The sequence below is a fragment of the Vidua macroura genome, chromosome 7 (genome assembly GCF_024509145.1).
Source record: "Vidua macroura isolate BioBank_ID:100142 chromosome 7, ASM2450914v1, whole genome shotgun sequence".
Classification (NCBI taxonomy): domain Eukaryota; kingdom Metazoa; phylum Chordata; class Aves; order Passeriformes; family Viduidae; genus Vidua; species Vidua macroura.
In genome coordinates this window covers 15,423,298-15,447,072 of record NC_071577.1, presented here as the reverse complement: position 1 = coordinate 15,447,072, position 23,775 = coordinate 15,423,298, and the positions used below count along the sequence as shown (strand labels likewise).

Below are 23,775 nucleotides of genomic sequence, written 5' to 3'. Positions count from 1 at the left end.
CTACCATCATTTATTGATTGAGAAATGGATTTAGATATATATAATTTCCCAAATAGTATGCTCTTACCTTGTTGGGAGGACACTGGAAAAGCCTCATGATGTCAATTGTGCCAGGAAAATATGAAAAGTATCCATTAGCAGTTCTGGAAGATGTTAGAGGAAAACACATTTTTGTTTTCCTTTTATATGTGACAGCATCCTGCTCTAAGGAAGAATTATGAAGTATATGTTATATTTATTGTACACTTTTGGGATACAAGAAAGATAGCTCACCTTGAAGGAAAGTTCAGTCCTGTGAGTTCTCTTTTTTTAACTAAAGCTGCTTCTTTTTAAAAAGCTTCCAATCAAACATCAGATTGACCTAGTAATAGTATGGGGCTGCTTTTCATAGTTAAGTGTATAGTTTTGAATATTATCCAGATGTATGAAGGAGGTAAATAGTCTTGACTCATGCCCTATGAAGAATGCATAATGAGGTCTTGATTGAATCAAATTCATTTTAGACAGGAATTAATTTTTATAGGGTAGTCTTTGCGTTCAATTGTAATCCCATTTGAGTCTGGAGACCACAGCAGAAATGGGTTGGTGCCCATCCTTCCCTTTCCCCAAAGCAGCTACCCGAGCACTACATCTCAGCTTGGCAGAAGAGGAATATGTTTAGAAATGCATTATTGTTTTTATTGGGCAGGACACTAATGGAGGTCTTCCATGACAGCTATGTTTTATAAGCTGAATGCTCAAATTAGGTTGGTTACTGATCAGTTGTTGGGATATTGATTGTGTCATTTATCAAAGAGCTGGAAAAGCAGATTTGTTGTTGCTGTTAATTCAAGGCTCCTTATCCCACTGTGTCTCCAATGGATAGTTTGAAAAAGCAGTAAAAGTGGACTCTACGACCTAAGGAAGCTGATGTAAACTAAAGACTCCAGTTCAAGAGGAAACACAACAGACAGTGCCTGTGTGGTGTGTGTGTGTGTTTCTCTATGGAGATTGAAAATACTCTTTTCAAATGGCTGATTCTTCACTGAGGAAAAGATAATGTTACACGTGCCGCCTGTCCACTAAGCTTTGAAGCCATATGGTCAGCATGAGCATCCCAGCGCTGTTTTTTGTTCTGAGGTGCAAGTTTTCCATTTTATTATGCTTATTTCCATTGTATTTATTCTATCACTATTTTATTACTATTTTTTTTAATTGCATTATTTTATTTTTATTATTAAGCTTAAAAAGCAGGTTGCAAGGAGGTGTAGCATGCTGTCCTTCCTTATGTCTTGGTTTGCAGGCACTCACTTGCCAATACATCAAAACTCTTGCATCATTTTAAAAATAAATTACATGGGTTAGATACATGCATTTCTTCTGTAGATGTGACTATGGAATTTTAAAATATGTATATTTAGTATAACATTTGCTGACATAATGAGCATGCAGTTTAAAAATAGAAGCCAGTTGGATCCTGCTTCAAAAAAACAGATATAAAATCACAGAACATATAAAGGTTGCTTTGAAAACTAGCCATAATATTTCCCCTGTGTGGGTTTTTGGTTTTCCCTGAATAATGACTATGGAAATGTCTTTCTGGGTCTGTCCCAGCTTTAGAAACTGTGATTTTTTTTTTCTCCAACTTTTTTCTTTTGAGCAACTGCTCAGGAGAATAAATTAGGCACTATGGCATGTATGGGGGTGGGGGGAAGGAAATGTCTCAAAAGAAAAGCTGACTAGAGGTGTGACAGGAGTTTGTTTAGCTGCTAGCCAGAAGACCTGCGTTTGGGAGTTTGGTGTAACTCCTTACTTGCAAAACTGTTCTAGTGTGTGATCATCAGAACATATGTACTCAGTCTCGGGGAGAAGGGAACCAGCTGGCTGGCAGAAAAATACCATTGGCATTGCCCATGTTCTTGTGTTGACAATGTCACAAGCTGCCCTCCCAGATGGAGAATTTGAATGAAGCCAGTTGTGGGTCATAAAAAAAAAAACTTCATTTTTGTGCATCATTCTTAATGGTTGTTATTGCTTGGATGTTGTTATTTCATGGTGAGCAAAACCAGACTGCAGTTTTGAAGAGCTCTCTCAAGTTTTTCATTTGAGAGAACACAATATACAGTGAACACATTATATCACACTGTCCATGCACTGTCTGCAGTGATGGATGCTCTTCTGCATTGTTAAATATGTACATTTTGTGTTGCAATGTGTGGTTCTGTTTTTCCCTTAGGAACGCTCAGACCAGGGAGTCTTTCAAAAATCAGCCTTTGACGGGAGTCATAACTTCACAGCTGCTTCCCGACGCAATGATACCATTCTCCAGCAATTTGTAACATGCAGCACTCAGGAAGGAATAAAAGGTAGTCTCTACATATCCATCTCTGTGCTGAGACAGAGAGTGCTTTGTGGTTTTGTTTCCTGAAATCCACAGCCACCAAAAGCAGTTAATTAGAGTAAGTGCACACTATGTTACTTTGAGGCTTGAAGATCCAGCGAGGGTGGGAGAGCTGACTCAGAAGTTGTGAATGAGATTCCTGGCACAAATTCCAGTTTAAGTAACAGTTTCTAGCTCGCTGCCCCAACACGTAAGGCTGGATAAAAAACAAATGATGAGTGCAAAATATATGTTGTCAAAATGTTTATTTTCTATATATCCTTAATGAGCGCAATGATTTTTACATTTAATTTTTAGATTATGTCCTAGGTTATTATAGGCTTAATTAATTTATACTAAAACATGATGTTCGAAATGTGCACTTGCTTATTTTAGATTTTAAGGTAAAATGTGTTCAAAGGTTAGAAACATTCCCTTAATTTACAAATTGGAATTATATTAATGAACTCATTAAAAAGAATTAGGTAATTGTGTAAATTGTGCAAAGAAAACCTACATGTGGGAGCATTTGGAAGCATACAAGTAAGAGCATTCAAGGCGACTTCTTTTCCTGTCTTTTTTAATTTCTGATGGCATTCTGTACTATCTGTCCAATTTGCTCCTGACTCAGCAAAGTACTAGTTATTTGAAAAGTTTAAGTATTTGTGATGGTCTTGACCCCTATCCTTTTAAGTGTGCTCTCATTCTTCAAGTCAAGCACGTAGTTAAATACTTTTCAGTAGGGAAAAAAGATTTTCTTTGATGTAGTTGAATTATGCATGATCTTTCCCACTTTCCTAGACAACTGTGGAATCAGGGTAGCCTGCAAAAAGTAATTTCATAGGCTGCTGTGATGACTGTGTGGGATACTTTTAATCAAAACCAAAGAGCCCTTATCTGTAAAATTTAAGAGAAACTCCCATAGAATTTAGGTGTAACTTATTTGTGTTGACTTAAATATTTTCACAGTGTGACTCCAGGCAAAGAATTAGGTCTGAAGCATTGTAAATATTCAAAGATCAGATCCTTTTGCTTAGATCTACCTTATGTTTCTCTTGTTTGGAATTTATGCTCATTCTGTAGTTTCAGGAGAAAAGGGTCCAATCCTTAGAGCTAGCCGACTCTGTAGAGTTGGGCATTACCAAAGAAATATCAGAAAGCAGCAAATACCTTTAAATGCTGCCTTAAAAACCATAAAAACAAATGCTCTGAAGCCATAGATGCAGATGAATGGCAACTGCTAACCTGTCACTTGAATTCAAAACAAAGTATGGGGAAGAGTTGTACTTTCACATAAGGATTCTTCAAGTGCAATCCAAAAATCAGGATGGCTAGTTTTCAGCTCAGTCATAAAATTATTTTAAATAGGCTTCTTTTTAGTTAAAGAATTATGGTAAGAAGGCATCATAGCAAAAAAAGTGATGGCCTCAGAAGAGAACGTGTCACATGTGAAAAGGAAGCTTTGGAGTGCTGCTGGCACAGGGAGTGTTTGGCATGGCTGGGTCTTCACAGCCATGTCTTGGAAAGTGGTTGGAATTGGAGTCAGTGGACAAAAGATGGCAAAGATGTTGCTACCACTTGCTCAGGATATCATTGTATTCTGATTTCTGTTGAAGATTTGGCATTTGATGAGTAAAATTTCCGTGATCTTAATGGAAAACTGCATAAGCACTTGCAGCAGGAGGGCTGTGGGACGGCTCTGATAAGAAATTGTTTTGGTGAAAGACAATTTGGGCTTAAGCTAGTCTCACACATTGCAGAAATATTTCTCTTACTTTGAAATCATAGTATTAATTACTATTGAGCTAATGCTCATTCTGCTTTCCATATGAGTCTGTCACCTATTTCCTACTATCACTGGTTTAAATATTTTTTTGCATTGTTTCTTTAAAAGTTTTGTCCTCAATGTTTCAAGGCATCTATAAGGGTGAAACTCTTTAGCTGTGCACAACACTCCTTTATCTCAGCTATGAACTTTAGGTTGTGTGTCTGTTTAAGGACATGAGCCACAGACCTAGTGAGCTTCTTGTGTCAGGCAGGAACAAATCCTTATACATGCTCACAGTGTCCTGTCTACATCTTGAATGTACCAACGTACAGTTGGTACATTTTTACAAAGAATAATAAAACACAGAAGAGATTCTTAACATAATATGGGATCTGATGTAAGAATTTAATGTAGGAGCTGTATTATGTTTCATAAAATGTCACTTTCTTAATTAATGTTTTCTAATAAGTTATTTCCAGTACCATTCACTGCTCCTACCAATACAATTCATATAAAAGCTCAGCAAAAATACACTGAAGCTTGGCCTACTAATATTACTGTCTCTTTTAAGAGTCTTTTTTATTATACATGAGCAAGAAAAACTAATGTCTGAGGAAAAGTGCTTATAGCCAAAACATTAAATTTTGTCTTGCCTGTGGATATTTAAATAAAGGGAGAGGGAATAGTGATCCAATATTGAAATGCCAGTGTTTGTTCTATTTTTGCATGAATAACACTTGCTGCCTTCAGGTCTTCACTTCTTTTGCTGCCAAGCTGTTTCACGGTGTTTTTTAGAACAATCTTTTTGAGAATTGATACTTCAGTGCTAGCAGCTTTACATTTCTGGTGTTGAAAGATTACTGGAATGTGTTTCATTAGAGATTCTGATATATTTCTTATAACCCTATATTATAAATAGTTATAGGGAAAATGCTGTCATCTCTCTGTTAAGTACTAAAATAATCAAACTTTTGCTACTACCATAGCCTGCTGAATCCTCATGGTTGTACAAGCACCCCTGCTTCATACATACGTGGTAACATCAGGATAGAACATTAAGAAGTGAAATTTTTAATTATTTAGATTTTCCTTGTAAATGCTGCACATGTATTATAGACAGACTCAATTTTTACTCTGCCTGAGTTACTCTTTTTTACTCTCTTAGTCTATTTAATATCTGAAAATTCAATACATTTTGTTCAATGCTTAGATTTACCTGGATCTGTTAGGGTCATTTCCTGAGGTCTTGAACATAGAGCCAGTGACTGCCCCTTAGGTTAAATTCTCTCATTCTCTGGCTGCTGCTCCCATTTTACTGGGAGCTGTAATCCCTTGTGATCATTTCCGATTCACTGAGGAAGTCTGACGTTTTTCTGTGTATATCCTTTTGTTACTGTAAAAAAATACCAGTGGTAACCCATGATCAAACAGCCTTGGTGAAATGATGTACCAATTACTGTGAATCAATTTAGTATAACTGCATGATATGCTCAGTCTCCTGCCATAGCTATAGGAGTCTGCTCAAAAAGGCTAACCACAGTGTAAGTGTGGTGTGGCTCTACTTTTTTTTTAGTTTGTTGTTTTTTTTGTGGGTTTGGGGTTTTGGTTGTTTTTTTTTTTTTAGTTTTTTTTTGTTTTTTCGTTTGTGGGTTTTTTTTCTTTTGTTTTTGGGTGGAGGGGGGTGTTAATTTTTTTCCATCAGGCATCTCTTTCCTACTTTTGATAATCAGTGGTTTAGGGACTTCCTAAGTCAAAGGTTCTGTCTAAACCATTGGGCCATGGATACATCTCTAACTTTTGGTACATTTTTAAAATATTGGTCTTTTTCAAAATACTTTTTTCCGAAGTATCTTCATGGCAGTGAGTTCTGTGAAAAACACAATTTTGTGTTTGTCCTAGGCGTGCTACTTGATAGTTAAACTAGTTGCCTTCTTGTTACTGTGCATGAAATGATGGGAGCTTCCTTTTCACCTTAAGCATGGCTTCTACAGTTTCATAGACTCCTCTTGTATCCCCTTTTATTGCTTCTTTCTCTAAACTAAAGAATTCTAATCTGTGGTCCTTGTAGGAGTGTTTATGCTTGTGTCCAACTATCCTTGCTACCTTTTCAATACGCTTCTGAATTATACTACGTAATTTTTCAGATAGGAAGAATGAAACCTTAAGACACTTTAAAAATGAGGCACACCATTAACTGTTGAATTCTAGTTGGAGTGTTTGGACTTTTTTGCACTTGTAAATGATTGCTTCCCTTTGACATCACTAAGCATATATTGAAATAACAATGCAGTGCACATCTAGTGTGCTGTTAGAGAGCTGTAAGAGCCTTTGTGTAAGTCTCAGGAGTGCATCACTTTGCAGTCTCTGACAGGGAATCTCACCTGCGTTTCTTACTAATGTCCTGCAGCCTTTTTGCAGAACTTCGTAGTCTCCTTCCTTTTGGTAGCTACATTTGGTATCACATTGAACAATATGAGTTCCTCTTTTGTTCTAAGTTCTTTTTCCTGTGAGAACTTGCCTTTTACTTCTCATTTGTTTCCTGTTCTTAAATTCAAACCTAAAAGAATAGGCATCACAGTGAAGAAGCCTGTGTGTGTATGTAAGGTAGCATACCTTATTTTACATCAGACTGGCAATCATTTTTTAAGGTCTCATCAAAACTTTCTTCCTCATCTGCTTATCCTCACTTTCTTTTGATAATGCTCACACTTTTCCTGAGATAGAGGGTTTGAGCTATTTTTTCTTATTCTCATCTTTAGGAGACTATCCAGCCGATAGGAATTTTATAGGATTCTTGAGCTAATAGGTTTGTGGAGGTTGTTTTTTTGTTTGTTTTTGGGGGGGGGAGTTTTTTTGTTGTAATATTCCCCCAATATCTTTTGTTTGCTATGTGAGTGCTCTTATCAAATAAATAAAATCTATTGCTTTCTTCTTTGATCCCTCCTTGCTGACCCTTTTTCTCTCAGGTTAGGTTAATGCTTTCATACAGGATTGTACAAAAAGGCTGCCAATGTTCCATGAAACAGAATAGGTCACATTAAGGTGTGACATGTTATTATCTTTAGATTGCTTACCTGCCATTGAAACCCAAGGAAGTGTCCATGTTTCCTATTAAGTTTGGTAGAGGTGAAGACATATTCTACATTGAAAAATGCAGGGACTTTTTCTAAGATTATACCTTTGGGTTGAGAAGTGGATTTACAGGACAGTAATGAACTGGCCTACAGTGAGAACAGCAGTCTTATGAAGTATTGCAGGTATTTAAGTGTTGTTGCTTAGCAAACCACTGAATGGTTTGAGTAGTTTATATTTGTCTTTGTAAAAAGTAATTTTCTAGAGTTAGCTGGATGCTGTTTGTAAAGGTAAAGAAGGAGTTGCAGTAATGGTAGGAAAGTGAAGACTGTAATTAAGAAATGTCTCTTTGTTCTCTTGCTATAGAATAATAGAAATTTTTCTTCTTCTGATCTTTTGCTGAGAATGTGGTTCTCTTCTGTACATGAAAGGTGATAAATGCTCCCTATCAAAGGGACTGAAATGATGAACCGATAATCATTTTGAATGCAGCTATGGAGAAGTTAAAAATGGAGTAAAGCACTCCACTAAAATGGAATAAAGCAATTTGTGCCTTGCACTCAACTTCACTATAAGTACAAAGTTTCCCTATATTTACCTTTAATTATGTATATGCAAATCCGAAAATCAGCTCTTCAGGAAAATCCCAAGGGGTGTATTTTCTGCTTGGTGTATTTTCTGCTTGATTTTAATTCTAGTTTAGTTAGTTTAGGGATTTGAATAATTTGTGATTTACTTCAGGATTGCTTAAGGCCTTCCAGTCATCAGTCAGTGAACTGGTATAATGTAGCTGTTTCTGCAGGTTATTTAACCCCTTTCTAATTTTGTTTCAGAATTTCCAGTTTCTGATCATGGCAATGGTGAAAACGAAACGCCTCCACCTCTCCCACCACATCCTAGTGAGGACCTACTGAATGAGGATTATAATCACAGGTTGGACTTCAGCTCTTCTTAATAGTTACAGCACTAATTGCTCAGTAGTGGTTGTGATAATAGTTCTAATTTATTATAAAACCTCTTTTTTTTAAATTTGTACCACTTTCTTTAGTCACCCGGAAGGTCTTTTAACATAAGCTGTGAATGTTATTTTAGCATTTAGTGTGTTGTTGATTTCAGTTGTACATAAGCTGCAGTGTGCCTGCTATCCATGATAGATGATACCTGTCTTGTGTTCACTGAAACAAAAAAAAATCCCAAAGCATAATCCCAATTAAAAAAAAAGTTAATTTAGAACTGTACTGTGGGTGCAATGTGTAAATGCTGTGTGAAGTCTCATAAAGCTTTAAAAGTCCAAGCCAAACACAGTTTGTAAGAAACTGAATCTCCTTACATCGCATGAAGATATTCTTGAGATTACAAAATGAATTTTCATAAGTCTGAACTCTGAAATGTGTAGGAGAAAAATTAATGAACACTTTACCAGTTGTAAAGGTGTTGGGCAGATTTTTCAGATACTTCTGCAAAGTCTGCCATGATAGCAGCTATAAGCACCAATTTCCTTAGTAAATACAGAAGTTTGGAGGTGCAGAAAAAAATGTAAACATGTTGAAGTTCACAACGGCTCATACTCTCTCTATCTCAAGTAGCACAGGATTCAAATCAAAGCCTCTCCTGATGATGAGGAATGCAACCAATCCTGATGATGATGCTGAAATGCACCATTGAACATTGTTTCCTCATTTGCTATGTGTTCAGTTTTGATAGTCATGCATCTACTGCAATGCTATTAAGAAAGTATGCATTTCAGCTAAAAATGTAGCCATGTCCTTGTGTGCTGGGGTGTGAGTAAAAACTACCCTTACGTGATTGGTTGCATCAAAGAGTAGATATATTTTATTATGGATACCTTGAATGCTCTATACAAGACTTTCATATCTATTTTCATTTTGCTAACATAGAGTAGTTACACTAGAATAATTTTGTTCTTTCTGGTCTCCCGGCAGGTATGTATGACATGATAAACCTACATAGATCACTGCAATTCAGCATTACATTCTCAACGGCAGTTGTTAGTTAGAATCTGTTCCTAATTTTTCCAGCAAACTAAGAGAAAAACATTCTCTTAAAAGCTAATGATGTATTAAAATGATGATGAATTTACAGGTACTTTGTCTCACCCTGACTTTTACAGTGTTGTATTGCTTTTCCATTTGGAACTAAAGTTCTCTTGAAATTGAATTGCTGTGTCAAGTCACACTGATTTCACTGAAATTGCATTTCAACAAAATGCATAGGAAAATACTTAGGAAAGTGTTTTGACACTGTAAAGCTAATTGAAACTAAATTTGGAACGAAATATTTTTGGGTTTTTTGCTTAAGACTACTTAAAAGAATAATAATTTCTGTTTCTAGTCAAAAAAGAGACATGTAAGATTTCAGATTGCATTGAGGTGTTACATTTTGAACTGAAAGTTACTTGGAGTTTCACTCAGGTGCAATTTTGAAATGTTTAGAAGGTTGCCTTAAAGTGAAAGAATGAAAAAAAAAAAAAAAAAGACCAAAATAAAAATCAAAGCAAGCAAACACAATACCTTGGAATTCTGCAGTCATAGCATGCTCCATAAGACCTCCAGCCTCTGCATAAGTAGTGCAAGGCTATAAAATAATTTTGTATTAGCAGATAAAGTAAAATTGATCCAGGTACATTGCCAGTATTTCTCCAACATTCTGTAGCATGTTATTTGGAAATGCAGTGGTTAGATAGAACTAGCAAAATGAAAAGAAAGTTATTGCTGATCATTTACATTTATATTTCCATCTGTGATGAGACACCAAGTGACTAAAAGTGTTAAGTCTCAGAAAAGGAAGTTGAGGATCAATATCTGATTTGAAAAAAGCATGCTGTAAGCAACTGGAGAAAGGAACATATATTTGTGCATTCTTTAATTAGTTCACTTGTGGTTTGAACTGGTACCTTAATATTTTACATAACTTTTTTTTCCTCCCTACAGCCCTATCATAAATTCAGCAGTGCATTTAACAGATCAGCACATCAACTTCAGATCTTTGACACCAGCCAAGCAGTCTGAATCAATTAATCTGAAAGCCTCAAAAAGCATGGATCTGGGTAAGAAGGGCTGGGGTGACACATAGGTCAGCTTTTTAGCTTTAGCCCATCTGCACCATTTCTGTTTCTTTAACACTAACATCAGGGAGTAAATTTTGCAGAGGAGCTACACTGATGGGGACAATGGTCAGCCTCCTCTAGCAGCTATTTGCAAATACCCTTTTTATTGGAGTTGAAGAAAGTTTGTTAGTTTTTTGTTTGGTTTTGTTTGGTTGGGTTTTTTGGGGTTTTTTTTGTGGTTTTTTTTTTTTTTTTTTTTTTTTTTTTTTTTTTTTGTAAAGGCCCATTGTATTGAAATCCTAGCTGAGGAAAAGGGGGAATGATGGAAAAATGAGCTGAAAGAATGCTGTACAAGTTTTGTATGTCTAAAATATAAAGTAAAACCAGCAATCACAAAAATAATTTCTTTTATAAAATATAAATGATTGTAAAACTACACCGGACAAAGGGTAACATTCCTAACACAAGTTGCTTATTTCTTCATTGACAATGACAAGCACAGGCAAAATGTTGCAGTAGATCTTTATAAATGCTTGAAGAGTGTCAAGTTATGGTTTTCTACCCATCAGTGCTGTGCAGGAAATCTTGCAGGGGGGTGAAGTAGTAAGTAAAAGGCTCTTTCAATATCAGGAAAACATTTGCAGGTGGAAGATTGAAGGGTTATTGCTGCTGAAAAACCAAGCCATGTTTTAGTGAGGGTTCAAGAAAGCTTGTTAAGTCTCAAAGAAAACCAAATAAGGTTTTCTTTTTCCTTTTTATTCTACTTGGCCACGCTCACTCTTTTACTGTTGGTTGGTTTTGGTTTTTTTCGAACTCCAGTGTTGATGGGGAAACTTTGAGGACTACCATTGGGATATCTTTAATAACAGATTTGTGTGCTTTGTTGGATCAGATCTGCTACACCTTTAATAGAAAGTCATTCATTTTATATACAGTTTCAAGGTAGCTTTTTCTTACCTTGCAGGTTTTTTTTTCCATGAAATGTTCCAGACTGGTTGTAGGTTTTGTATTGTTGATTTTTATTGTCATCTTAATAGGGTATTTTGATGTAACATTAAATGGGTGTACTCCTCTAATGGCATGTAAGGAAAGCCCGACAGTTATTAATGCATGAAATGCCTAAGAATGGATATGAATTAATTGAAGAAAGGTCTTAAGGCAGAATTATAACACTACTGCATGACCAGGCAAAATATGTCATTTGCTCTTCTCTTCCAGTGTTTTGATGAAGAGTAATGCATTAGGTATTTTTAAAGAGTGAAAATGCTCCTCAAAAAATGATTAGGTTTAGAGACTTGAGTCAAAACATATATTGTATGTAGTCTACAAGAAAAATGAATGCTCAACTTTACTGAGCCTTCTTTTAGAAAGGTTTGCTTCCAGCTGCCATAGAAGTCCCAGGAAAGAATGCTCACGAGCACCAGTGTAAAATTAGGCAATGGGAGCATGTGTGAGAGTATATTCAGAACTGCCAGGTAACTCATACTTCAAGTTCTACACACAATCTGCTCCTGACACCCAGGAGCAATCCTTTGAGAATATACATGACTCATTAAATCACGGTGGCTAAAAACTAAAATAAAATTGGATGCAAAAATAAAACAAAACACGTTTAGAGTGTTCAAAAATTGTTGCCTGTAGAAGGTAGCTGTTGGAAAGTCCCCATGTGTTATAAAATTAAAAAATACAAAGGGTAATAACCAGTCTGACTATGTGAAGGTAAATCTACTTGAGACACACATATAAGGAATTGGAGGGACTATGAAAGATCTGCACCATATTGTTTTATAAATAACAGATGAAGTAAAATTCCTTGCACGTAGCTTGGCAGTTAATGAAACTGAGGATGATGAAAGCTGGGACCTTTTACAGTCATTCTCTAGCAAGCAGTGAAGTACCGTGATTGGCCTTCTGCCTTTTGAAAGACTTTAAGCAGAAGCTGCTGTCTGAAAGAGAAAATGGAACAGAAGCATGAAAATCTCAAGTGAAGTAACTGCAACATAAAGTGCTTCAAATACAAATAAAATCCCAATAGTTTGGTATAAAAAAATGTGCTTCCAAATCGAGCTTTCATATAATACACGTTCCAGGATGGATGGATTTTTGGGAAAGCAAAGTTATTTCTTAGGGGATTTTTTGCTTGCTTCTTACTTAACTGCAATCATGACCAGTAGTGACTTCTCACCCCAGCATGCAGTTGTGTACTCATTACTGATTTCAGTGCGCTGGTGAAAAAAAAGGAAATAGTGAAGTCATCTTCCAGCAAATTTGATAACAAAGGGGAGATGTCCTTTCTCTGAAAAGTTCTAGGCCCTATTTTTCCAGTAGTCATGGGACACTGTCCACTTACTACATTTCTTTTGTTCTCAAGCTCTGCTAGTCGTCTCAAAAATAAATCTGACCGGACGAATAGAAAAAAAACCACAGAACTGGAGTCCAGGAGGAGAGCTCTGAGACTTTAGAACATGTGATTTAGATGCAGTTTTTCTTTTTAAACCAAGTTGTCTCTGAATCATGTGTTTCCACAGATCAGTGAAATCACTCACAGATTGGGTCTAGAGACCCAGAATGACAATCACAAATTCAGCAGACAACAGAATTTATCTAATACAGGGTACAAATGTGAAATCTGTACTGCTACTCACTTAAGAAACATTTTACTTCACCTTAAAATGCGTGTAATGCACCCATTGTCTAATTACAAAGTAACAAAGGCCAGGATTCCTTAATGATATCACCATCCAAAGGATCATCAAAGGTTGGTAACATCTTAAACAGAAGAAAACCCAGATATTACTATGGATTGTGAACCTTATGTGCAAATAATAAATTAATTAAATTAGGGAGCTAGTGAAATTGTATAGTAAGGGTCTTCCTGGCTTTGATGAGGCCTAATGTATATACAAGAGGCAAATACGTAAAGATTAGTCTATAATTACACAGGTTCACAATGAAAACTCATTTAACATTGATGTTCCTCTTTTCAGTTATATACATATTTAGGCCCAGAAACCTTTGAGTGCTTAATCTGCTTTCCAGTCATAGCTATTTACAAAATAATAATTGCTATAAATTAATATCCTCAGTGAATAGTATGAGGTAATAAGGATGGATGATGAAAAAGTCTTCAGTACTGCTAACATTGTGCATCAATTTGTTGTTGTCACTCTCCAGAGCAAAGCCTGCAGTTAAAGGAACTTGGCACATCCAGCTGTAGGTTACTTGCCAGTGGGGCAGCTGGAGTTTAGTTTATTGACACTTGGTGCATGTCAGGACTGTTGGCTGGGCAGCTGGACAGGAGCAGAGGGTATGAACCACTGCCACCTGTTTGTTTAGGCTGCCATGCCGTGAGTCTTGTGGGCTGACACAAGTCTTAACTGCCAAATTCACAGATAGCATGGACCCAAAAGTAGCACTGCCTGAAGCTGGTGTATTTCAAGAACTCAGTTTCTTTCTAGATGAATTAGTTTTTGCTTGAACCTACTTTAAAAAAACAAAATAAAAATCAGTGGCGTATGTTATTGAGCTACTGTTGTAGAAATTTAAAAAAAATAGAAAAAAAAGCATGTGTAGTGGTAATGATAATTCTTTTATGTTTTTGCAGAGTTGAGCAGAACTTGCCTCATCGGTACAGATGTCCTTGTGCAGAGTGTATGGGGGCAGGGTGACTAGTTCTCTGTTTTAGCATCCATCATTTCCACAGTGATCAAATGCTTCTCAAAATTTACAGCTTCATTCAGAGTAATAGGCTACGGATTAGTTCCATGTCAGCCATAAGTCTTAATGTTCTTCCCTGCTGCTGTGTTGAGATAATGACAGCACTTTCTGGATCACTGGCAGAGTTCATATCCTGTGTCTTATGGTAGATTTTTCTTAACCTTGCCTACTTTTATTTTGAACTGGTGGTGATAAAAAGAGCACAGCCCCCCTGTTTTCTTCTGCTGATCCTGGCACTTGACACATCTTCTCAGTTGCTTGCTTTTTTTTTTTTGTTCTTCAGCCATGGTCATCCATGTATTAGCAAAGTAAAGATCCTGCTTATAACTGTGGCTTCAAGAATTTATGTAGAGCCAAACAAAGTCTGATTTGGTACTGACCATAGTTTCACTGCATGCAAAGCTTGGACTTGTGCTTAGAGCACAGTGTTAAAAATAAGCAAAACAAAAGAAAAAATGATGGAAATAAATGTTGTGTTTTCTCTTCACACTGAACTGGAACACTTTTTTTTGGAACTCAACAGCAGATTGAAAATTAAGAAATCAATGGCTTCTAAATAAGTCATTGGAAGGATGATTTTTCCTTGCTTTTAACAACCTCTATACACACACATTTTCCCTTGCATTACCACAGTTCTCTAGAGAAGAATTTCTATATTTTGTCAGAATCCATTTTCAATAGTTTGTTCTTTTAACTATATTAAAAAGGTAATTTTTGTAATGTTAATGTGAAATTGTTTTTAATGTTGCATTAGAAAGTGTAAATCAGTGTGCTTTATGAAAACGAAAGGAAAGAAGGTGTCTTATTATCTATCTCCAACACCCTTACTTTCCATAAATCTTTATGCACAGGAGTGATTTAAGCTGTGCAAAAATGTACTGTAAAAACTGCAGCCATGGGAATTGTATGCAAACACATGAAAGTGTGGCTTGTTTTAACCTGAAGCAACATGAAATTGAATCATATGAATATATAGCATTTTTCTTGGGTATCAATTCAGGAAAAGTACTGTGTAGATTTATATTTGAGGATGTCGGTATAATAACCCATGACCACTATCCCAAGGTGCTGCTTAATTCCCTCTTCTTTTCCCCATCAAAGGCAAAACCCCATAAATTTTAACTGATTAAGCTCTGTAGCCTGAAGAAATGGATATGTCCTTTACTTGATTTTAAATATGAGTGAAATATTGTTTGCTGAAACATCATTAGGCATACTTGGAGTCCCTTAACCTTGGGGCATATTTAGTAAAATATCGGGCAGCTTACTTATTTAGGAATAATTAGCAAGTAAATGGGCAAGGTATAAAGTATGGCATATTCTGCAAGGAAGCCAGTATTTAACTAAATGCTAACTTCTTTGTTAGTGAAGGGATGCATTCAATCACAGTTCATACTTTTAAAATTCCTCAAAATAAAGGGAAACCTGTGTCCCATATCCAGAAGGATCTGGAAATGCAATCAAGATGCTATTAGCTGCTTCATGGTTTGCTCTGAAGCAGATTATTGTTACTCTGAGTGTATTTCTGTAAACTGAAATAAATATCTCAAAACATAGGCAAATGAGGACCAGACAGAGCTAATGAATATTGGTCTTTCAAGCAATGTTTGGATTCAGATACAATTAAAAGAATACATTTGGGAGGTCCCTAGAGAGAGTTATGGTATTAGTGGGACAAAAAGTAGTTTGGTATTTTAAAGTCATTGTTTTGTTAACCATGTTGTATGTATGGAATACATTTATTTGTTTGCTTTGACTTGAAACCAATTTCAGAACTGCATTTAGGAGCTAGTTAGGTTTGTTAGAGCATTAATGAGGAAATGGAGAAGGAGGATCAGAATTCTAAGAGTCTTTTTAATGTTACTGGCTTATAACAGTAATTTAAAAATCATCTTTGGAAGAGAAAGATTTTTCAAGAACAAAAATGTTATGGGCTCAGGAAAAACTGTATCACTTATGGCTGCGATTATCTTTGGTATCAAGGGCCAAAAGGGATTTTAACATTATTCTAACTTATGTCATTAGTAGCTTTCTAGTACTGTCTGATTAGATGTATATTTTCTGAGGCACTCTGCAGAATCAATTTTTACAAATGAATACAATGCCATTTTCATAGTTTAAATGACTTTCGAGTTTCTGTTTGTGAGATCTGTAAGTCAGGAATGAAACAAAATCGTTTCTTAAGTGATAGGGACACTGTAAAGTGAAATGAGACTGAAATTGGTTTTTTTTCTGTATGAAAAGAGAGGCTTTTAACAAGGCTAATTCTGTTGCTCAGTTTTACACCAAATCAGTGCAGTTGAGGGGGCGAAAGAGAATATCAACTGTTTGGACTGGTTTTGTAGAAATCTTTTAGGGCTTAAGGAAGTTTGTTGTGGAGCAGACTGAGAGCATTGTACGAGTTGTGATGGTAACACAGCTGAGAGCATGATAACACATGCTTGAGGTGGTATTTTTTTAGGCTGCTTTAGTGTAAGTTTGGGTGGATCTGTTAATGCAGTTAGATTATTAAAGTGTTAGCGGGAGAAAATAGCAATTAAATTAATGGATAGCTACTATAAGAAAGTAAAGATGATAATGAAGTAACTTAAGAGCACTCGTATAAATATGTTGTCTAAACTTTGTCTTAAATCTGTTCCCTATCAATGTTTTCAATCAGTGAATGACAGGTTACATAGGAACTTGCAGTTGAAACCTAGGAATTTGGAAGAAGTGTTAATGACATGTGGAAGATGTGCAGTGGGGGAGTTTTAGCCTAGTGTGGTGTCTCTGCAGCAGAGGTGAGACAGGATTAGAAAAGACAACAAAAGTGTAAAAGAAGCCATGATGGCCTCAATTAACAGCATAACCTTCAAGAAGGAGTAGTTATGGCACTACAAGAAAGTGAAGAAATTTGTTTCATGCTGGCTGAGAAATTGTAAAACAATGGTTTTTTCTGCCAGGAGAAAAACTTCCATTTAAAGCTAAATGTGCCCAGTGGATAGCCTCAACTGTACTTCTGGTTCTTCAACAAGTAGTAGTAATAGCAAGTGCAAGCTTAAGCATTTTCATTCTCATGTGCTGACATACAAGATATATCCCTTGGGGAATCTTCTCTGAATACAATTGAATTGAAGTATTAAATCAGTTCTAACAAAATTGTTCTGAAAAATCTAATTAGAGAAAACCTTGTACAAAAGAGAAAAAGAATCCAGAATCATGGTTTGGATGTGATTTATTCCTGTCTTTAAATGTGTTGAACAGGGCATCCCAAATGTTGTGTTAAATGCCATTTTGGAAGAGGTTTGCCTTTGTTTTTTATTTCCTACTTCATAAGTATAATTTTTTCTTGGCCCTTGTGCAAGCTTTTTGGTAATCTCTGTGCTTTTTAACACTGAAGTGAGCAGAAGTCTATTAAGGACTCCTAAACCTTCAAGAGTGAGTAGCTGGTGGATATCTGGGTCACCCCAGAACAAATGCTCGTATGTGGAAGAAAGGTGAGGAGAGGGAATTACTGAACAAAGATATTTGAAGCTAGTCCAAGTCTACCCTTCCTGATACACGTATTTTGTCACTACTGTAGATTTTAACCTGTGCTCTTTGTATGTAGCACTTCAGGGCAAACCTAGAACAGGAAGCAGCATTTTCTAAGTGGTGGTTGTGAGATAGCAATTGACACCATTTCGCCAAGTGATTTATACTGCTCCTAGATGGGGAAATGCTTCACCCAGAAAATAAAACCAGCAGAAGAATTATGTCCCTGGCACTATCACTGACTGAAACTAATTGATGATGCGCTGTCTTCATTATGATGAAAGGGCTGAGTAAGGATAGAGTTCACCAGGAAAAAACAGTGACCCATTTGAAGCTTTGCTTTCTTATCATATGTTTATACTATAGAAACTGATGGATTCTGAGAAATGTGGAAGCATAATTTATATATGCAGTTTGGGAATACAGCCCTTGTGAATTGGTTAGCGTACAATAAGAAATTTATATTTGGCTTCCTATTAACTAACAAAGGTATTTGTTAGGAAACTTGTTTTCTAGGAAATTCTTTTGTGTTTCAGTGTCTTAAATTATTACTCCTCATTAGTTGTAATTCTAATCTTTGTTTGCTTCTTTTCTGAGCGCAGAACTGCAGCTGGTCTTCAAAGGTACGTGTCAGTTTGTCCAGCAGAAACACACATGACTTCCACATGTTTAGAAGATTTTTTAGTAGCTCTTAGTCAATGTGCAAAACTGATCCTTCACAAAAGAGTCACTTAAGTTGAATAGCAGAGCCTTGTATCTTGTGAATGATAGTAACTCTTGCGTTTGGGGAAAAATAATGCGATAGTTCAGCAATTGAACTGGGCAGAAGGAGGGAAACTGGTTATGATAATTTGCAGCAGCACTGATTTGTGCTTCTCTAAACCACAGTTTGGACCTAGATTGTTGTCTTGTGTAAGCCTGGATTTCTTTGACACAAGCTTTGATAAGTACAGAAGGTTGTTGTGTACTAAACCATTGGAAGTCATGCAATTCAAATGAAATGGCTACCTTGAGCAGGGCACAGAAATGGCAGTCAAAACATTTATGTGGAAGGACACAAAGGCATGTTCTGTTCTTTTACTGTTGCTAACTAATAATATTTATTTGCTTGGAGCAAAACAGCATTCCAAGTATTACCATAGGAAATACTAAAGAACTCATGGCTTAAAGAGATGGGGTTTCTTACTCTCTGTATTAATTGTTGGCATAGTTAAAAAAAAAAAGTATCAATTATTTGCTATCAGCTGGGCAAATTTCTTTGGTTTAATAATATTCCATCTTCCATAATCTGTGGTCTTGCTAGGCCCCCAAATGTCCATGTTTTTATTAAGTAGCTGCAGAACTTCTTTCATCTTTTATTTCAGCAATTACTTTGAGTACTGACAGTGAATGCATAACTGGTTTCTGTGGTGAAAATGTGATTTCTAAATAATACATGTAACTTAAAAAAAGCTGGCGTGATTTCCACGGACAAACATTAATAACTTCATGAACTAACAAATCCCTGGGGTTCCAGGGACATTTCAAAATGTGAAGTATTTAATTCACAAGTAAAGGAGAAGTATCTTCTTGTTTGTGAATCTGTTTATTCTCTTGAATGAATACTTCTCAGATTTTTGAATTTTTTCTTTGGAGTCCCAAATTAGGTGTTTTCATTTTTTTTGAGATGTTATGCATTTAATAATTCTAGCTCAAGAATATAGAGTAATTCTAGTGTCTTCATAAAAATATTTATTTGTGCATTCCCAAGTGTGATCTTCTTGAGCTGAAATATTTCAGTTATTTGCAAAGTAATTACTTTCTGATGCAATATAAAAATAATTAGAATTCTTTTCACTTGAGTTTTAAGAGTAGATGGTACTCTTTCCTTGTTTAAAAGCTTTCAGGTGATTTTCTACAAAGACAGGCCAAAACTAGTAGAATCTTAGGAAAGAAATTTCCTTACTTCTTGCCTTTTTTTCAAAGGCCAAGAACTAGAGAAAGACTATTTTTGTCATAACTGAATGTTTGTATCAATTTTGAACAACGTGCAAAGTGTTTTCAAATGGTATTTTGTGAAACAGCATGTCCCATATACTTCCTAAATGGAATCTGTAGTTACAAAGTTTTCAACCTTGGCATACAAAGTATTTATCTTCTGTTAGCCTATTTTTGGTTTTGGATTGGTCTTTTTTTTTTTTTTTTTTCCCCCTGTTGTATTCTCCTTGTTTCCAGGGGAAGCAATGGGATTCTTATCTAATGGACTTTTCTGGGCTACTTCTGTTCAGTCTAATGAAAGATAGCCAGCCCAAAAGGCCCTGCCTAAGCATAATAACCCATGAAATGAAAACTACCCTGTGGAGGTGCACACGTATTTTGCTCAAACTTTAATATAGAACTTTAATATTTGCATTTCCCTGGTTTTGTGCATGTGTGTGCTTAAACTCATAATGCTAACCTTGTATTTTGGTAAGATTATTTTTCATTTTTTAATAATTTTATTCTTCCTTTTTTCCCTCCAGTATTAAAATCTAATTTTTGTGTGTGAAGCTGGTGTGTAAAGTATGATTAAGTTAAATGGATTTATCCCTTTTAATAATGTAAAACTTAGTTTCAGGCAAACCAAGTCATCAGCATAGCTTTATAAAAATACTGTGAACCTTGGGTTTTGTCTTTTTTTTAAAGTTCCTATGTACTGTAACATTACCTGCTTTAAGTAATTACCATATATTATACTGGTTGCCACTAGTGACTGCTATAATTAAGGCTGTGAATCAGTTTTCATTATAATCCCTTGTTTTCACACAATCATAACTTGTCAAAACACTAACCTTTAGGACCAAAGTTTTCCACAGTTGTTTTGCTTAGAGAGATATTTAGGGGGAGGGAGCAGGAAAAGGAGTTTGAACTATCCTTATAGTAAATCCTTGTCCAGTCATTTTGCATTATAGGATCAAACTGCATAGCAAGGGGTTCGATAGTTATCATTTCCAGGGACTAAAAAAAGTTGAAAGATCAAGGAGAGCAGAGCATCCTTGAGTTTTGGTTGCACTTCTAATTTTGACTAGTCTCATTGCCATTTTGTTTAGCAGAATCTTTACATAATGCTGCAAGCAGAATTAGTCTTCCTTTATTAGCACCTATATCCCATAAAAACCATACACTGTGTCAATTTGCTGATAATCAGGTGGCAATTAGGTCACAGAAGTAGAGAAGAGATACAGTGGTCATTTATGGATTCATGACTCCAGTTGTGAATCCCAGTCCTGAATTTGATGTTGATTTTTGAGTGTAAAAGCTTCCTTAAATATGAAGTGGGGGGGCAATATAAGAAAATATTTACTGTGATCATTTTCCCAGTAGTAACTCCTAAATGTCAGTAACTACTGTACTGCTCTCTCCTAGGTAGAAAATAGCAGGTTCTGGTATTATGGCAGATAACCCTCTATGTAAACTTTTTATAGTGACCACTGTACAGAGCTTGTTTAAGTCTGCATTTATGGAATTTATGGTATGACTTGACAATTTATTTTATCATATAAAGAGATTATGTTTTAAGGTGAGTTATAAGGGAGTGCTTGGGCAGGCAAAGTTGAATGATAAGCTTTCAACCCTAACATTCATTTCCTGTTCTTGTTTTATCATCCCTAACATTACATTTACTGCTGTTTTTTTTGCATAGAATTCATTTTAAAAAATAGTGATTGGTTCTTCCCCTCAGCCCTCCAGGAGAGTATTTTAATTAGTTTCTTGAGATATATGACAATAAACTGAAGTTACTGAACAGAGCTTCCAATTCCTGTTACATTCAGAATTTGCTCCTCCCCTACTGTCTGCAAACTGTTGCTACTACAAGCATCTTTCTTTATAAGATGTTGTGAAATACTACAAAGTTACAATTTATAGACAAAATAAAATATACAAAAATGTATAAGCCTTTAAAAAGATCAGGGTTTGGGAGACCTTATTATCTGCAGAGATCCCATGAGTCAGTGAGATGTGTTGCAGATGGGAAGGTTTCCACATCTGGATTCTTTTTACAATTGAGGTCTTTGATCTGAAAATGTTACAACTCTCCTATGCCCTGTGATTTGTCTGGCAAGATGAGTTATTTACAAGTGCAATTGCTCTTCTGACAACTCAGTTTTGAGCATGTAAGTTCTGAGGTCCTGATCTGTAATCCACAAGGACTGCTGGTAGTCCTTTTATTGGTTTCAGAGGGCCTTGATTCAGTTATTTGGACTTTGAAGCACCCCATGTGGATTAGGTAAATAAAGGCTTTTTTTCAGATTATTACAATTTAAAGATTCAGGATACTGTATCTGAAATAATTTGACAGTGTTTCAAAGGCTTGTGAATTTAAATAAGTTTCTGATCTTTGTGTCTTTTCTTTTATTTCTCCAGTGGCAGATGAAAGCAAAGTTGGTTTGTTGACCGGACACAAATCGGGTAAGCTGTCCTCCTGTTTTGGAGAAAAAGTCAGCAACTTGAAAGTAGTATGGGCAGTAAATGAAATCAGCTCCCAGAAGCTGTGGTGACAAAGACACTTGCAAATTGAGGCATTACTTTGTAAGCACTGACTCCAAGTTGAACAATGATGAATTAGAGGTTGCTCTTAGCCAGGCAGTGTATGTAGGCAAGTCATTCTCAGGAAGAGCTGTAACTTTATTTTTCAGTACAGGTGTTGTAAATTGAAGAAAATGCATTTTCAAATAAGTAGAAGTGCACTCTTATGGAGTGTAGAGACTTAAACAATACACACTTTGAGAAATACAAGTATTTCTTTGCTTTTTCTTCTTGCTCAGAGTTATACTTCCATTACCAGGAATACTGAAGACAAAGCTAAAAAAAATTACAGAATAAAAAAAAAGTGTTACAGCTTTTCCTTTTGTTGTGTTTGTTCAGGAGAAATAATTCATTTTTTCTTAAACTTTTCAGGCGATAATAATAAAAAACGTTAATCCATAGTGCTGCAATTCCTCTACCTGCTTACTAAATAAGTTTTACCAACTGTGCCATGGCATTGTACAACTTCCAGCTGTTGTATTAAAAAAACTTCCAAGGCAATGTCACATAAGATTGTAATTTTTCATGAGCTGTGGGTAAGCTGACATGAGAAACCTTAAACTTCCTAGAAAACTTCAGTTATTTAGCAGTGTCTTCTGATGTTAGAAAATCCTGAAGTTTCAGACTGCCCCTTTGTAGCACATTGTGCATTGCCCTTTCACACTCCATGAATAGGTCTAAGCAGCTGAATTAATGCAAAAGAAGGTCGGTTATGACATTCCTGATTGTTTATGGTATTCTTTCTCTGTTCAGCTGGGTGTCCTTCTTTAGTTCTCTGGTGTGGATTTTCCTTATCTGAAGACCTTTTCCTGAACTTAGTAGACAAATTCTTTCTAATTTTTTTGGCATCTTTCCTAAGCTTGTGAAGTTCTTGGAGTCTGTTTCTGAATCAGGGAATAGTTCATATGTCTTGTAATATTATCACTCCTGGGAAGAAAAAGATTCTTTCAACTTTCTCTTTTGGGAATGTGAAAGCTTCAAAGAAATGATCTTGTCAACTTCAAGAAGCTGAGGGTGTTGCCCTTGGGCTTTTCCCTGTTCAGAAAAATTACTACAAACATTGCAACATCATGCAGTTTACCAAAGATCAGTGGAATTCACTGCTATCAAAGAATATTGAGGGGTAAGATTATAACTCTTTGGCAGTCAATTGTTTTAGGTACATTAAGCTTTATAAAATAACTCTTAGTAGCATTTGATCTTTCTTCTGTGCACTTCTGCAGATTCTTGAAAACTGACTTTCAAAAGCTTTCTGTTTGAAGACACCTACAAATTTTATATGAACACGTGGACCTACGTTTATTGAACTTTGACTTGTTTGCTTTACTTATTCCTCACAGATCTCTTATATATACCTAAGATCTTTTTTCATAAACTAAAATCAGTGGCCAACAGATCACCTGAGGAATAGATACAAAGATTCCTCAAGTTGTTTCTTTTTTTTTCCCTGTAAGAATAAAAGAATTTATCGAACTTCTGAGGCGGTTGGTGTGTAAATTATTTTTATTGGTCCTATCGTCTTTAAATACTGTTCAAATACCATTGAAAAACATTTCTCCTGCTCTCTATGTTCCATTTCCTAACACTTCATAAAGAGACATCAAGCTGCAGTTTTGGTTTCCACATTTTTCCATTCAAATATTTAATTTAAAGGTCTGTTCAAGAACATGGTGTTCTTTTTCTCTGGTCCCTTTTTATTCTATGCTTTCTGAAATTATGTCATATGTGCAATTG

General features: G+C 35.8%; 1 protein-coding gene across 3 annotated transcripts in view; it reads left to right on the top strand.

Moving 5' to 3' along the window:
* The window catches only part of PARD3B (par-3 family cell polarity regulator beta), a 395,945-nt gene that overhangs the window by 205,575 nt on the left and 166,595 nt on the right, over window positions 1–23,775 (top strand). Inside the window, exons 13-17 of one of the 3 annotated variants that reach the window (XM_053982560.1) lie at window positions 2,216–2,345; window positions 8,033–8,132; window positions 10,151–10,266; window positions 18,099–18,119; window positions 21,880–21,924. In XM_053982560.1, the coding sequence (XP_053838535.1) occupies window positions 2,216–2,345; window positions 8,033–8,132; window positions 10,151–10,266; window positions 18,099–18,119; window positions 21,880–21,924 (412 nt within the window). The remainder of the gene's footprint in view (window positions 1–2,215; window positions 2,346–8,032; window positions 8,133–10,150; window positions 10,267–18,098; window positions 18,120–21,879; window positions 21,925–23,775) is intronic. The other 2 variants (XM_053982561.1, XM_053982562.1) reach the window with 2 other exon arrangements.